Here is a 12685-nt window from a genome sequence, read left to right on the forward strand (position 1 = left end):
GGAGAAGCACTGTCGACGTTTCTGGCCGAGACCCTTCGTCAGGACTGACTGGAAGAAAAGATAGTAAGAGGTTTGAAAGTAGGAGGGGGAGGGGGAAATCCGAAATGATAGGAGAAGACAGGAGGGGGTGGGGTGAAATTAAGAGCTGGAAAGGTGATTGGCAAAAGGGATCCTTTCCCTTCTCCAGCTCTATATATCTTTTGCCAATCACCTTTCCAGCTCTTAGCTTCCCCCCACCCCCTCCTGTCTTCTCCTATCATTTCTTATTTCCCCCTCCCTCTCCTACTTTCAAACCTCTTACTATCTTTTCTTCCAGTCAGTCCTGACGAAGGGTCTCGGCCCGAAATGTCGAGAGTGCTTCTCCCCATAGATGCTGCCTGGCCTGCTGCGTTCCACCAGCATTTTGTGTGTGTTGTTAGAGTTAGTAAGTTGTGGACACGCTATGTTAGCGCCAAAAGCATGAAGATGCTTGAAGGAAGCCTCTACCATGATCCACGGACTGTATTGATCATTGTTGCAAACATTGCGTTTCTCTGTATGTTACAATGTTTCGATGTACATGTGACAAATACAGCTAATCTTTAATATTCAGAAATAATTTGCATCTTCCCCTCCTTGTTTTTTAAGAAATGGCAATTTCATCTCAACTCCTTTGTTAGATTAACATACAGCTTTACTGTAAGACCATAAGATATAGGAGCAGGATTAGGCCATTTGGCCCATTGAGTCTGCTCTGCCATTTCATCATGGCTGATCCATTTCCCTCTCTGCTCCAATCTCCTGCCTTTTCCCCATATCGCTTCATGCCCCAACTAAACAAGAAACTAATAACCTTTGCCTTAAATATACCCAATGGCTCCACAGCCGCCTGTGGCAACAAATTCCACGGATTCACCACTCTCTGGTTAAAGAAATTCCACCTCTGTTCGAAATGGACATCACTCTATTCTGAGGCTGTGTCCTCTGGTCTTACATGCACTCTGTCAAGGCCTTTCAACATTCAACAGGTTTCTGTGCGATCTCTCCTCATTTGTCCAAAGTCCAGTGGGCAGAGGCCCAGAGCCATCAAACACTCCGCATACGATAAGCCTTTCACTCCCGGAGACATTTTCTCTGGTGTATGATTTTGAACTGTGTTTTCATGGGTGTTAGTCCTTGCTGCTCTTGACAAATGGAACGAGTTGCCAGAGGAAGTGGTTGAGGCAGGTACAATAACAACATTTAATAGGCAGATGGACGGGTACATGGACAGGAAAGGGTTAGATTGATATGGGTCAAATGGAACTAGCTGAGATGAGCATCATGCTAGGCATGGTCGAGATGGGCTGAATGGCCTGTTTTCAAGCTGTGTGACTCTACTGTAGATATTGTGGGGCCTGAAGATGATGTTCAAGCTAACTCAGTGAGTCGTTGTGAGACTTGCACCCTTAGAGGAACAGAGGGGGAGACCGAAATGCAGTGAAACATTTCACAGAATACTTACAGAACTTCAGTTATCTCTGACAAATATATAACTTTGACAGCTATTGGCAAAGTAGTGCTTCAAAAAGCGCACCATATCACACAAAGCACCGGATAATAAATCAACGCTTTTACTAATCAAATAATGCTCTTGATATTCTGCAAAGAGCGCCAGTGTCTTTACATGACTATCAGTTACAAGAGATCAAAACAACAACTCTGATCTGATTTTAACAGTTTCCAACATGACTGCATTTAGAATTCATTCATTAAAAACACCCAGGATCGATGGGTTCATGTGGTTGAAGCTGGAATAAGAATTTCAAAGCTGCAACTGGTAAAAAAAAAATACATTATTAAAATCAATGGTTGGAAAAAGGCTGCAAGCGTCTAAAATAATTCAGGTTATTGATTTCTTAAGCTGTTGGTTGTCCCTTGACACAGAATCTCTTGCGCTGGAATCTGCAGCATTGAACCACACACTGATCTCGCGCCCAGAATTTTGTGGGTTTAAATACCACATGAGACATCAACATACGTTCTTACATGAGCTTTTCCAGGGATGGCAGTGTCATTCTGCTTTCAGTGGGTGTAAATAAAATATACACTCAGTGGCCTATATCTAGTCAGCCATCTGTGGCAGCAACTGAATGCATAAAAGCATGCAGGCATGGTCAAGAGGTTCAGTTGTTGTTCAGGCCAAACATCAGAATGGGGAAGAAATGTGATCTAAGTGACTTTGACTGGGGCTGTATCTCAGAAACTGCTGATCTGGGATTTTCACGCACAAGTCTCAGGAGTTCAAAGAGAATGGCGTGGAAAAAAAACAAAACAACAAAACAAAACATACAGTGAGCGGCAGTTCTGTAGGCGAAACGTCTTGTTAATGAGAGAGGTCACAGGCGAATAGCCAGACTGGTTCAAGCTGACAGGAAGGCGACGGTGACTCAAATAACCACGCATTACAACAGTGGCACACACAAAATGCTGGTGGAACGCAGCAGGCCAGGCAGCATCTATAGGGAGAAGTAGTCAATGTTTCGGGCCGAGACCCTTCGTCAGGAGTCCTGGGTGTAAATTAGGGCGCGACTCTCACCACTACTGAGCACAAAACTCGAGATAATCCTCATGTTTGTGTTGTCCAATACTTTTGCGCTCTTCGTGTGTCACATGATCAGAATCAAACGTGACTACTTATCGTTCCTTTTAATCCATTCATGGTTCTTCTACCAATAACCCTTATAATCTTCATTTCCTTCACAGATATATCGCTGAATCTTCATTTCCTGCCCCTTGTCTTATTTCTCTATTTTGATCAGATCTTCTTTGGATGGATAGATCAGGAGACACTTTGAAAGCAGCATACCATAGAACTGCCACTCCCCGCTCAGGACAAATGCAGCATGATATGATCGCAAGAGATTCTGCAAAAGCTGAAAATTATTCCGCTCCTTAGATCCTGTCTGATTCATTGAGTTCATCCAGCATCATGTACGTGTAACAGATGTTGTTGCACTCTTGGAAATAAAGTCTTAATGTCTGTGTTAGATTTGCAATATAGCCCCTTGAACACTAGCAGTTCAACCTTTAAAAAATCTACATACAACAAACAGTCTGTTGCGGGAACTCAACGGGTCGAACGCATATGTAGAACGAAATGAACTGCCTTTGTTTCGGGTCGAAACTGCATCAGGACTGTCAGCAAGAAGCGAGAACAGTTCATTTCCTTCCACAGATAGTGTAAATTATACTATAGGATCCTCCATCAACCCCTGTTCCGCTTAACTGTACTTAAAATGTATGGAAATAGGCTTTGCATTAACTCCAGCCCTGTTTGAGGATTGCATTGAGAACGAGATGCGGTTACAGTGATTCAGCTGCCGACTGCTCTGAGCCGCGGCAACGCGAAACCAGTCTGAGAGACTTTTGAGCCTCGCCGGCGCCCCTACCGGAAGTTGTTGGAGCTCCTTGGAGACGACGATGGAGAAGTACCAGAAGATGAAGGTGGTGGGGCGGGGAGCCTTCGGGTGAGATGGAGCACCGTGAATCCTTAGTTTTGTTTCTCCTCCCACTAACAGTGGATTCTTCCTCTCCCTGCCCCGGGGCATCCGGCCAATGGAGCTGGGGGCTCAATTGGTAGTGCTAACAACTGCTGCAGGTTTATCTTCATTGCGCGCCTCGGGTGCATCAGAAGAAAGAGGAAAAAAACAATCTATCTTAACAGTCTTTTAGCTTCCAAGCTACTTTGCAGCTGGTAAAATGCTCACATCTTTTGAAGTGAGAACTGCAGCGCCATTCTGTCCATAGGGCGATCCACAGAAACTAACGTGAAAGTGACTGAATGATCTGTTTAAGCAGTAGGGACAAGTACTGGCCGGCTGTAGTGCCCTCCTTCCCCACACCCGTTATTTGAAATTGCTTCTTTATGACTTAGGGATGGCTAGCTTTAATGCTGTATTTGATTGCACACGTTCGTCTTCAATGCGAAAAACTAAATAACCTCGCACCCTTCATCTCATATACATACGTACTTGTTTGCTACTTGTTTCCTAATCATTTGGGCACAATTTTGGTTAAATGCTTGATTAGAAAGACTTTACATTTTGCAAAATATTAGTCCCTTGCTTATTTTATTCATATTTTGGGATGTGTGCAGACTGTGCAACAGTTTCTTCCCTCAAGCCTTCAGACTCCTCAATACTCAGAGTCTAGACTGACATCTACATCATTTATTATTATATTGTAATTTGTCCTCTACTGTGCCTATTGTTTATTAATTGTTGTACTGCCCTGCACTGCTTTGTGCACTTTATGTAGTCCTGTGCAGGTCTGTAGTCTCGTGCAGTTTTTATGTTGTTTTACATAGTCTAGTGTAGATTTGTGTTGTTTCATATAGCACCAGGGTCCTGGAGGAACATTGTTTCATTTTTACTGTGTACTGTACCAGCAGTTTATGGTCAAAATGACAATAAACTTGACTACTGGAAAGCTCCTTGCCCATCCCTAATTGCCTTTTAGAAGGCATGGTGTACCACTTTCTTGACTGATGGGTCCACAATGTTCCTATCAAGGAAAGTGCCAGGGTTTGATTGATTGTGCAATATAGTGGATTCCAGTTAAATGGAACCCTTTGTGATCTTGGCCCAATAAAGTGGTTACCCCAATTAGCTGAAGTTTTATGAAAATAGGTAAAAGGTATAGAAAAGACAAACCACTGTTCAACCAAGTAACAATTTATATATTTAAATGAAGTACAGAACAAATTAGAACACTACCAATACCTCTACAGTACTATAAATAGTTACCAAAAGATGAATTTATCTGTTGTGTTCTGATGACTGACTGTAAATGAACAAAATGAGTGCAGACACCTTGTGCAGATAATGTATAGCTTCACTAGGTTAATTCCGGGGATGGGTGGGTTGATGTATGATGAGAGGTTGAGTAGATTGGGACTCTACTCATTGGCGTTCCGAAGAATGAGAGGCAATCTTATTGAAACATATAAGATTGTGAAGGGGCTTGATCGGGTGGATGCGGGGAGAATGTTCCCAATGATGGGTGAAACTAGGACGAGGGGGCATAATCTTAAAATAAGGGGATGCCGTTCCAGGACTGAGATGCGGAGAAATTTCTTCACTCAGAGGGTAGTGGTGCTGTGGAATTTACTGCCCCAGAGAGCTGTGGAAGCTACTACACTCAATAAATTCAAAACAGAGATAGACATTTTCCTGGATAAAAATGGCATTAGGGGATACGGTGAGCGAGCAGGTAAGTGGACATGAGGCTAGGTTTAGATCAGCCATGTGATCTCCTGGACCAGTTTTCAATAGCCTGGATGGGTCGGAGAGAAATTTTCCAGATTTTTTCTCCTCAATTGGCAACTCGGTTTTTTTTCCCCGGGTGATCACATGGGTTTGGGCGGGATGAATAATAAAATAAAATGGGCGGCATGGTGCCCTGTTGGTTGGCACTGTTGCCTTGTGGGATTCGGTGAAAACTAGAGTTAAGATTGGATCAGCCATGATCTTGTTGAATGGCGGAGTGGGCTTGAGGGGCCGATTGGCCTACTCCTGCTCCTATCTCTTATGTTCTTATGTATTGCCTTCATACAATGCTTTAGATGATTCATCCTCCAAATCTTTATTTTAACTCTAACCTTCACCATACCTTAAAAATCTTTGTAACCCCTAACTTGTTAAAGTAGTGAAATTGTTTCATTTTCACTCCTGGCTGTTTCCAGCATCTTCAAGCCTGAATGCTTGAAACTATAGTGAACAAAACAGTTCCAAATTGTCTTACTGCTTATTTCTTGTCAACTATCAGTGACAAAAATCGCTGCTTTTTGAACACAAATGTATGTAACTGATGCTATTTAAAAAGTGATCACTCTAACCAGGGTGTAGTTTTTAATAATCATGCAAGTGCGTGTGACTGGCACTAGTTAGAAACTGTTCAACAGCAGACTCCTGCCCTAATTAATCAGCATGGTGTCCCAAATAAACAAAAGGAATCACAAGTTATTTTCTGAATAGTATTGTTCTTTGAGAGTTGTCCCAAATAAGTGGCTGTCCCAATTAACTGATGGCTCAGTTAACTGGATTTTCCACTATATTACTGTTTAGAAGGGATCATGCAGCTGATGGTATTTCCATATATCTGCTGTTCTTGTGCTTTCTATTTGATAGTGATTGTGATTTTTAGGAGGTGTCTGGAATAGTACAGGCTATAGCATATGTCCTTAAGGGTTTGCAATGCAGTCAGGATGGACTGTTATGGGGGAAGTAAGTGTTAAGAGTGCTAAATGAGGTTTTAATCAAATAGATACTTGGTCCTTCCATCTTAAATGCTGATGGAGTTTTACTCATTGAGGCAATGTAGAGTATTCCATCATGCTCTTGACTTGTGCCTTGTACATGGTGTAAAGGCTCTGGGTTGTAAGGAGGTGATTCACTTATTGCTACATATCAAGCCTCTGAGGTGCTGTGGTAATTTCATTGTGTAGGAGGCTGGTCTAAGTGCATTTTTGACGAATGGTGACTCCCAGGGTATTGATAGTGGGGGATTTGGCAATATGAACGCAATTGAATATCAATGCTGGTAAGTTCTCTCCTGTTGAAATTGGCAATTCTTTGGTATAAATGTTACTAGTTATATACCTAGATGTTGTTGAGTTATTGGGGGCAGCATGGTAGTGTGGTGATTAGCATAACACTTTACAGCACCAGTAATCACCGATTGGGACTCAATTTCTACAGCTCTCTGCACATTCACTCCATTACTGTTTTGGTTTCCTCCATGACAGGTCAAGTCAGTTTTATTGTCATTTAACAATATACATGTTTACCGTCAAACGAGATGTTTCTCCGAACCATGGTGCAAAGCACGGTGGTGCACATCACACAGAATAACTTATGAAAATAAAGGTAAAATCTGCAAATGAATTGCATATAAATAAACAAAGTGAAGTGCATAAATTAAACATTGTAAGGTACAGAACAGATTAACCGGTGACACTTTGAATGCGATGCGGCCAGGAGTTCAGAAGCCTCATGGCCTGAGGAAAGAAACTGTCTCCCATGCTGTCCATTCTTGTTTTTATGTATCAGAGTCTCCTGCCTGATGGAAGAAAGTGAAAGAGGATGCTGGATGGGTGGGTGGGACCCTTAATAATACTAAGGGCCCTGTGTACACAGCGTTCCTGATTAGTGTCCCTCATGGATGGTAGGGAGACCGCAATGATCCATTTATGTGATATATGTGCTCCATTTCCTCCCAAATTCCGAAAGACGTATGGGTCAGTCAGTTGTGGGCATGCTGTGTTGGTGCCAGAAGCATGGCGTCACTTGTGGGCTGCACCCAGCACATCCTTGGACTGTGTTGGTCATTGATGCAAATGACCGATGTATAATTTTAATGTGTGAGGAGTAAAGCTAACTTTAATAGACTGCATGTGGTAAGGAGTTTTGAATGCAATCACCCATGGGCTTCTGAGCTCTGAACTAATGTTGGTAGGTCATTGATTAATCAACTGACGAAAGTTTGGCTGTAAGCATAGTTTCGAGCAACTCTGCAATAATGACTCGGGCTGGGATTATGAATTTTCAATTACCATAACCAATTCCCACTGTGAAAGATACAGCTCCAATAATTGGTGTCTTTCCTTCAAATGTACCAGATTTAAAACGTTGCTTTGATGTCACAGAAGTAACACATACAAAATGCGGGTGGAATTCATCAGGTTAGGCAAAATTTATGAAAAGAAATAAACAGTTGGTGCTTTGGGCAGACACCCTTCTTTGGGGCATTGTTGTCACAGAAGTTGCTCTCACTGAGGTTTGGAATCCAACTTTTTGTTCCATGTTTGAAGCAAGGCTGTGATAAAGTTTGGGGGCAAGTGGCCTTGACAAAACTTGAACTGGTCACTGGGTTATTGGTGTGTAAGTGTTGCTAGAATGCAGTGTCTGACATTTTCAATCACTACTGATGGTTGTGAGTATATTTGCCCTATATTTAAAGTACAGAAAATATCTGACCAGTTTTCCTCATCATCAAGTAGTTATGAGTTCTGGAAATGGCTTGGCTGTCCTAAGTTTGGAGGACTGTCTGTGTGTAAGTGGATGGGTGGGTATTAGGGAGAAGAGGCGCTTGTTTTGCTGGCATTGTTGGTGCTTGTGTTGTTATGTGGAACATTGTGGACTTACTATGTTGGTACCTAAATTCATGGCAACACTTGCGGACTGCCTCCAGCACATCCTCAGAAACGGTGTATTTCACTATATGTTTTGATGCACATGTGATGAATGATTAAATAAATACATTTGAGTGAGTGTAGCTAGGGGCTCATTGCTGGGTAGGTTGAATTCAGAGAGAACACAGTAGTTTCAGTTATTCTTCATGTTATTTGGAGGATTTTGTGGAGATAGCACTGGTGGTATCTTTCCAGTGCTATGAGGTGTCTGCATTAGATAGTCCTGGTCTCAGAAGCATTTAAGAGGGCATGGAACAGTGATGCCTGATAGACTATGAGTTTTGCTCCAAGTCTGAGGTCTTAATCTTCAGAATCCTCATTTGACTGAAGTCTGTGGTGGTACTTTGAAAGCAGTGGTGAATTTCATCAACAATCTCTCCCTACAATAGATGTGTCTCCAGAGAGAAAGGGAGGAGTCCACATTTTCTATGGTGTGAATCTTTGGTGTTGTAGGGAATAGAGAGCAGTGGGAACAGATTGATAGAGAAATTTAACCCCATGTACATGTATTTCCAGGCCTATCTATTCACTTACACAAGAAAGTCTGCAGCTGCTGGAAATCCAAAGGACACATGCACAGAATGCTGGAGGAACTCAGCAGATCAGGCAGCATCTATGGAAAAGAGTAAATAGTCAACGTTTTGGGTCGAGACCCTTCTTCAGGAAGAAGGGTTTCGGCTTCAAGCATTGACTATTTATTCCTCTCCTTAGATGCTGCCTGACCTGTTGAGTTCCTCCAGCATTTTGTGTATGCGTTGCTATCTATTTGCTTGCTTCAGTGCAATGAATCAGCAATGGCTTGGAATTCAGTATTTGAACACACACAATTGCAAGTATGGCTTGATAATGAATGCAGCTTGAATACGGATGCAGTTCAGGAGAGGAGCCACATCGGTTGAATAGTTTTCCCATTACTTCTTAAAATTAGGTCCATTTCCACAGCAAGTTCGTTGGAGGCAAGGTGCAACATAACAATGAAAAAAGATTGGGAAAAGTGTTGAGGCCAAGATGCAGCTTTCTTTGAATTTGGTCATTTCTGAGATTAGCTCTGTTGTAGAGCCATTGGTTAGTATCGTGGTTGCAGATCAATGTAGAGCAAATGTGAAATGGAGACAGATTTCTGTGGGCAACTAAATGAGAATCAGGTTTATTATCACTGTTACATGATGAGAAATTTGTTGTTTTGTGGCAGCAGTACTGTGAAAGGACATAAAATCACTATAAATTACAAAATAAATAAGCAGTGCAAAGAAGAATATTTCACCATCTATTGTGATTGATGGCATCAAAGTTCCAGTGAGGTCGAGAAAAGTTATGTTAAATAATTGGTGCTGCTGCCTGCATGGTAGCAAAGGTCCTGTCCACTCTGTCTCTAAATGGGTGGAAGCCACAAATGAACTTAAAGAGCCAGTCTTCAACCATTGGGATGAGGTGGTTCAGTCAGACGCTGGTGTTGACCTTCCTTGCAACAATTATCTCAGTCAGACCTCTCCTCTATTAAAGCAGATCAAAATTACTACATACCTGAAGTCAACAAGTATATCCTCCTCTTCCCAGATGTGAATGATGAGGTTGTGAATTCATATCTGAAGCTCTTCACTGCCAGATTTAAAGATTTTGAGGGGATCGCTATTTGATAAGTAGCCCTTGTTATTTTTGAGTTGGGATGTAGCCTTTTCAATTCCTTGTCAGTCAGGAGTAGCAGCAAGACTGGTCCTAGTAGATTGCAGTAATCAATGACAGTGTCATAAATGTGGAGATCTTCAAAGTGTTTCTTCCAGCAAACACTTTTGCTTTGAGTTCACCTCATTCCTGACTCTCAGCAGAATGGAACCTTAAGTGTTTGTGCTGTAGGTGGCTTTTACAGTGCAGAAGAGCCCATATATCTTTGCTGAAAGTGGGTTGCAAGTCTCTCTATCCGCCGTCTGTTTTTTAGGTCAGCACTGTCTTTGAGTGGCTTTAGAGCTGCTTTTTTTCCCTTGAGTGATAGAGCTTCCAGTTCAGGGACACCTTTATGCTTGAGGTTAATCACCTCCTCAATCTGCACCCCAACTGTACATTGAAACATTCAGTGAAATGCATTGTTTGGGTTAATTGCCAACACACGCAAGGGTGTGCAGGGGGACAGCCTGCAGGTGTCACCACACATTCAGGTGCCAATATAGCATGCCCACGATGTTCCACAGAACAACACAAGCAGCAACAACAACAGCAAAACAAGCCCCTTTCCTCCCTAATACCCACCCACCCACTCACATGGACAGTCCTCCAACCTCAGGACAGTCCGTATCCGGCTCCCAACCTCCAGTGGACGAGGACTCAACATCTTGGGCTATGTTGGGAAGACTGTGTCATTCATTATCTTCTTCAGGAGTCTGTGTTGAACACTCTTTGAAGCTCTAACACAGGAAGAGATTACCAGGTGGTCAGAGAGGAAAATTCAAATCCTTGAAGAGATGTAATAACCACATTGACTCTGGGGAATATCTGTCCTGTGATTAGTCAAAATGAAAAAGGAGCTTAGAGGAAGGTAATGGAAAACTCAGGTCTATGCAGTGAGTACACCATGCATAACATGTTGGATTCTTTGAGAAGCCCTGTGTAAGCATTGGAAAGAGTATACTTCTTTACAAATTACTTGCTTGCCTGCTCCATCTGTGGTAGAGTCTGTAGTTCCCACATTGGCCTTATTAGCCACTTCAGAACTCAAAAGCCAAGACTGTGAGTGAGTTATCCTTGATCCTAAAGTTGATTATCCATGATCCCAAGGGACCATGTAAGACTGTTAGCTGGGATTTTGTCTGGTCAAATAGCTTTTGCTCTTTCTAGTGCTCTCAGCCCTTTTCTAATATCATGTGGACCAAATCAAAATGGCAGAAGACTAGCTTCTGACTGATGCATTGAAGTTACAGCCCAGGTTTTTTGAGTTTGAGTCTCTTTGGAAAAGCTAGTTTATATATTTTTTTAAAATCTAATGTTACACTGGTTGTTCACGTGTATTCACTATCATAAATGGTAGTAATCTGCTGCAATCTTAGCCTTCTTTGTTGGACCCTGAGATGGAAAGCATTCAAGCAAATTGAACATAAACAGTTGACAACAATTTTAGGACCTCTTCATTTGTATGTGTTTGGAAGGTGAAGTTTATATTTATATGTAATAAAGTTTATGAAAACCTGGAGTTTGCAAATTTCTTGCAAAATCGGATGTCATAACAGAGGCATTTAACTTGGCTTGGGTCAGTAGCTTAAAATTGAGAACTGGGTTCATGACTTCCCATCACAGCAGGAGGAGGAGGAGTGGTTTAGAGTAGGGTCATGACACTGAGAGGAAAAGTGGTACAGTATGCTGTTTGTGTGGAGTTGGCATATTCGGTTTGTGATGATATGAGTTTTCCCAGATGTTTTGGTCTTCCCCCATATCCTAAATACATACTTGTTGCATGTTAATTAGCTGTGGAAATATCCTGTAGTGCAGGTGGATGGTAGGGAATCAGAATTGATGAGCATGTGAGGAAGAATAGATTAGTAAGGGAATGAGATGGTTGGGATATCTGAATGTAACAAAGTATTCTCCACATGCTTCTGTGAGTGCAATTCCAACAACACTTAAGCTTGCACCTGCATAGATACAATAGGCAGGATGGCCTTGTTTTAAACTAGTAGAAAACAATGACAATATCACAAAACCACAGGGTCATTAGCAACCCAATCGTGCAATAGGAGAATCTATTTTCAAGCTGCCAACTTACAACAAAATTGATAGTTTGAGGGAAAATTCTCTTCAAAAATAAGTTAGTTCTTGCCAAACTAGAACTTGCACCCCTAACTTAATTCCCTGGGTTTGAACATCAGTTTCTACTCTCTTCCTTTCCAGTTTCGATGAAGGGTCTCACCCAGAAATGTTGTCTTTTTATTCCTTTCCATAGATGCTGCCTGACCTGCTGAGTTCCTCCAGCATTTTGTGAGTGTTGCTCAGGATTTGTAGCATCTACAGAATCTCTTGTGTTGAAGGAGTGCATTATGCATCCAGAGCATCTCACAGAGCACACCAGAGTCATGAATTTGTTTTTTAAAGTGCAGTCACCTTGTGACATAGGCAGATGCAGTAGTCAGTAGCAAGGTTACATAAACTGAGAAGATAATGGAGAAAAACTTTGATGGTAGTAAAAATTAGGAAATGCTGGAACTCAACAAGTTCAAAATTTATTATCAAAGTACATATATGTCACCATATACAACCCTGGGATTCATTTTTTGTGGGCGTACTCAATAAATCCAATAACCATAATAGAGTCAATAAAAGATTGCACCCAACATGGTGGACAACCAGTTTGCAAAAGACAACAAACACTGTAATTATAAAAGAAAAAAAGGAAATAATAATAAACAATAAATAAGCAACAAAGATCGAGAGCATGAGATGAAGAGTCCTTGAAAGTGAGTCCATAGGATGTGGGAACATTTCAGTGAC

At 41.8% G+C, this 12685-nt stretch overlaps 1 protein-coding gene across 3 annotated transcripts in view; it reads left to right on the forward strand.

Annotated features, from left to right (window-relative positions):
* The first annotated feature begins 3410 nt into the window (after positions 1–3410).
* nek8 (NIMA-related kinase 8) overlaps positions 3411–12685 on the forward strand; it is a 78014-nt gene continuing 68739 nt past the window's right edge. The window contains exon 1 of one of the 3 annotated variants that reach the window (XM_073053372.1): positions 3411–3488. In XM_073053372.1, the coding sequence (XP_072909473.1) occupies positions 3442–3488 (47 nt within the window). In that variant the 5' untranslated portion in view covers positions 3411–3441. The remainder of the gene's footprint in view (positions 3489–12685) is intronic. The other 2 variants (XM_073053374.1, XM_073053373.1) reach the window with 2 other exon arrangements.

Source organism: Hemitrygon akajei, chromosome 8, assembly GCF_048418815.1.
Source record: "Hemitrygon akajei chromosome 8, sHemAka1.3, whole genome shotgun sequence".
Lineage (NCBI taxonomy): Eukaryota > Metazoa > Chordata > Chondrichthyes > Myliobatiformes > Dasyatidae > Hemitrygon > Hemitrygon akajei.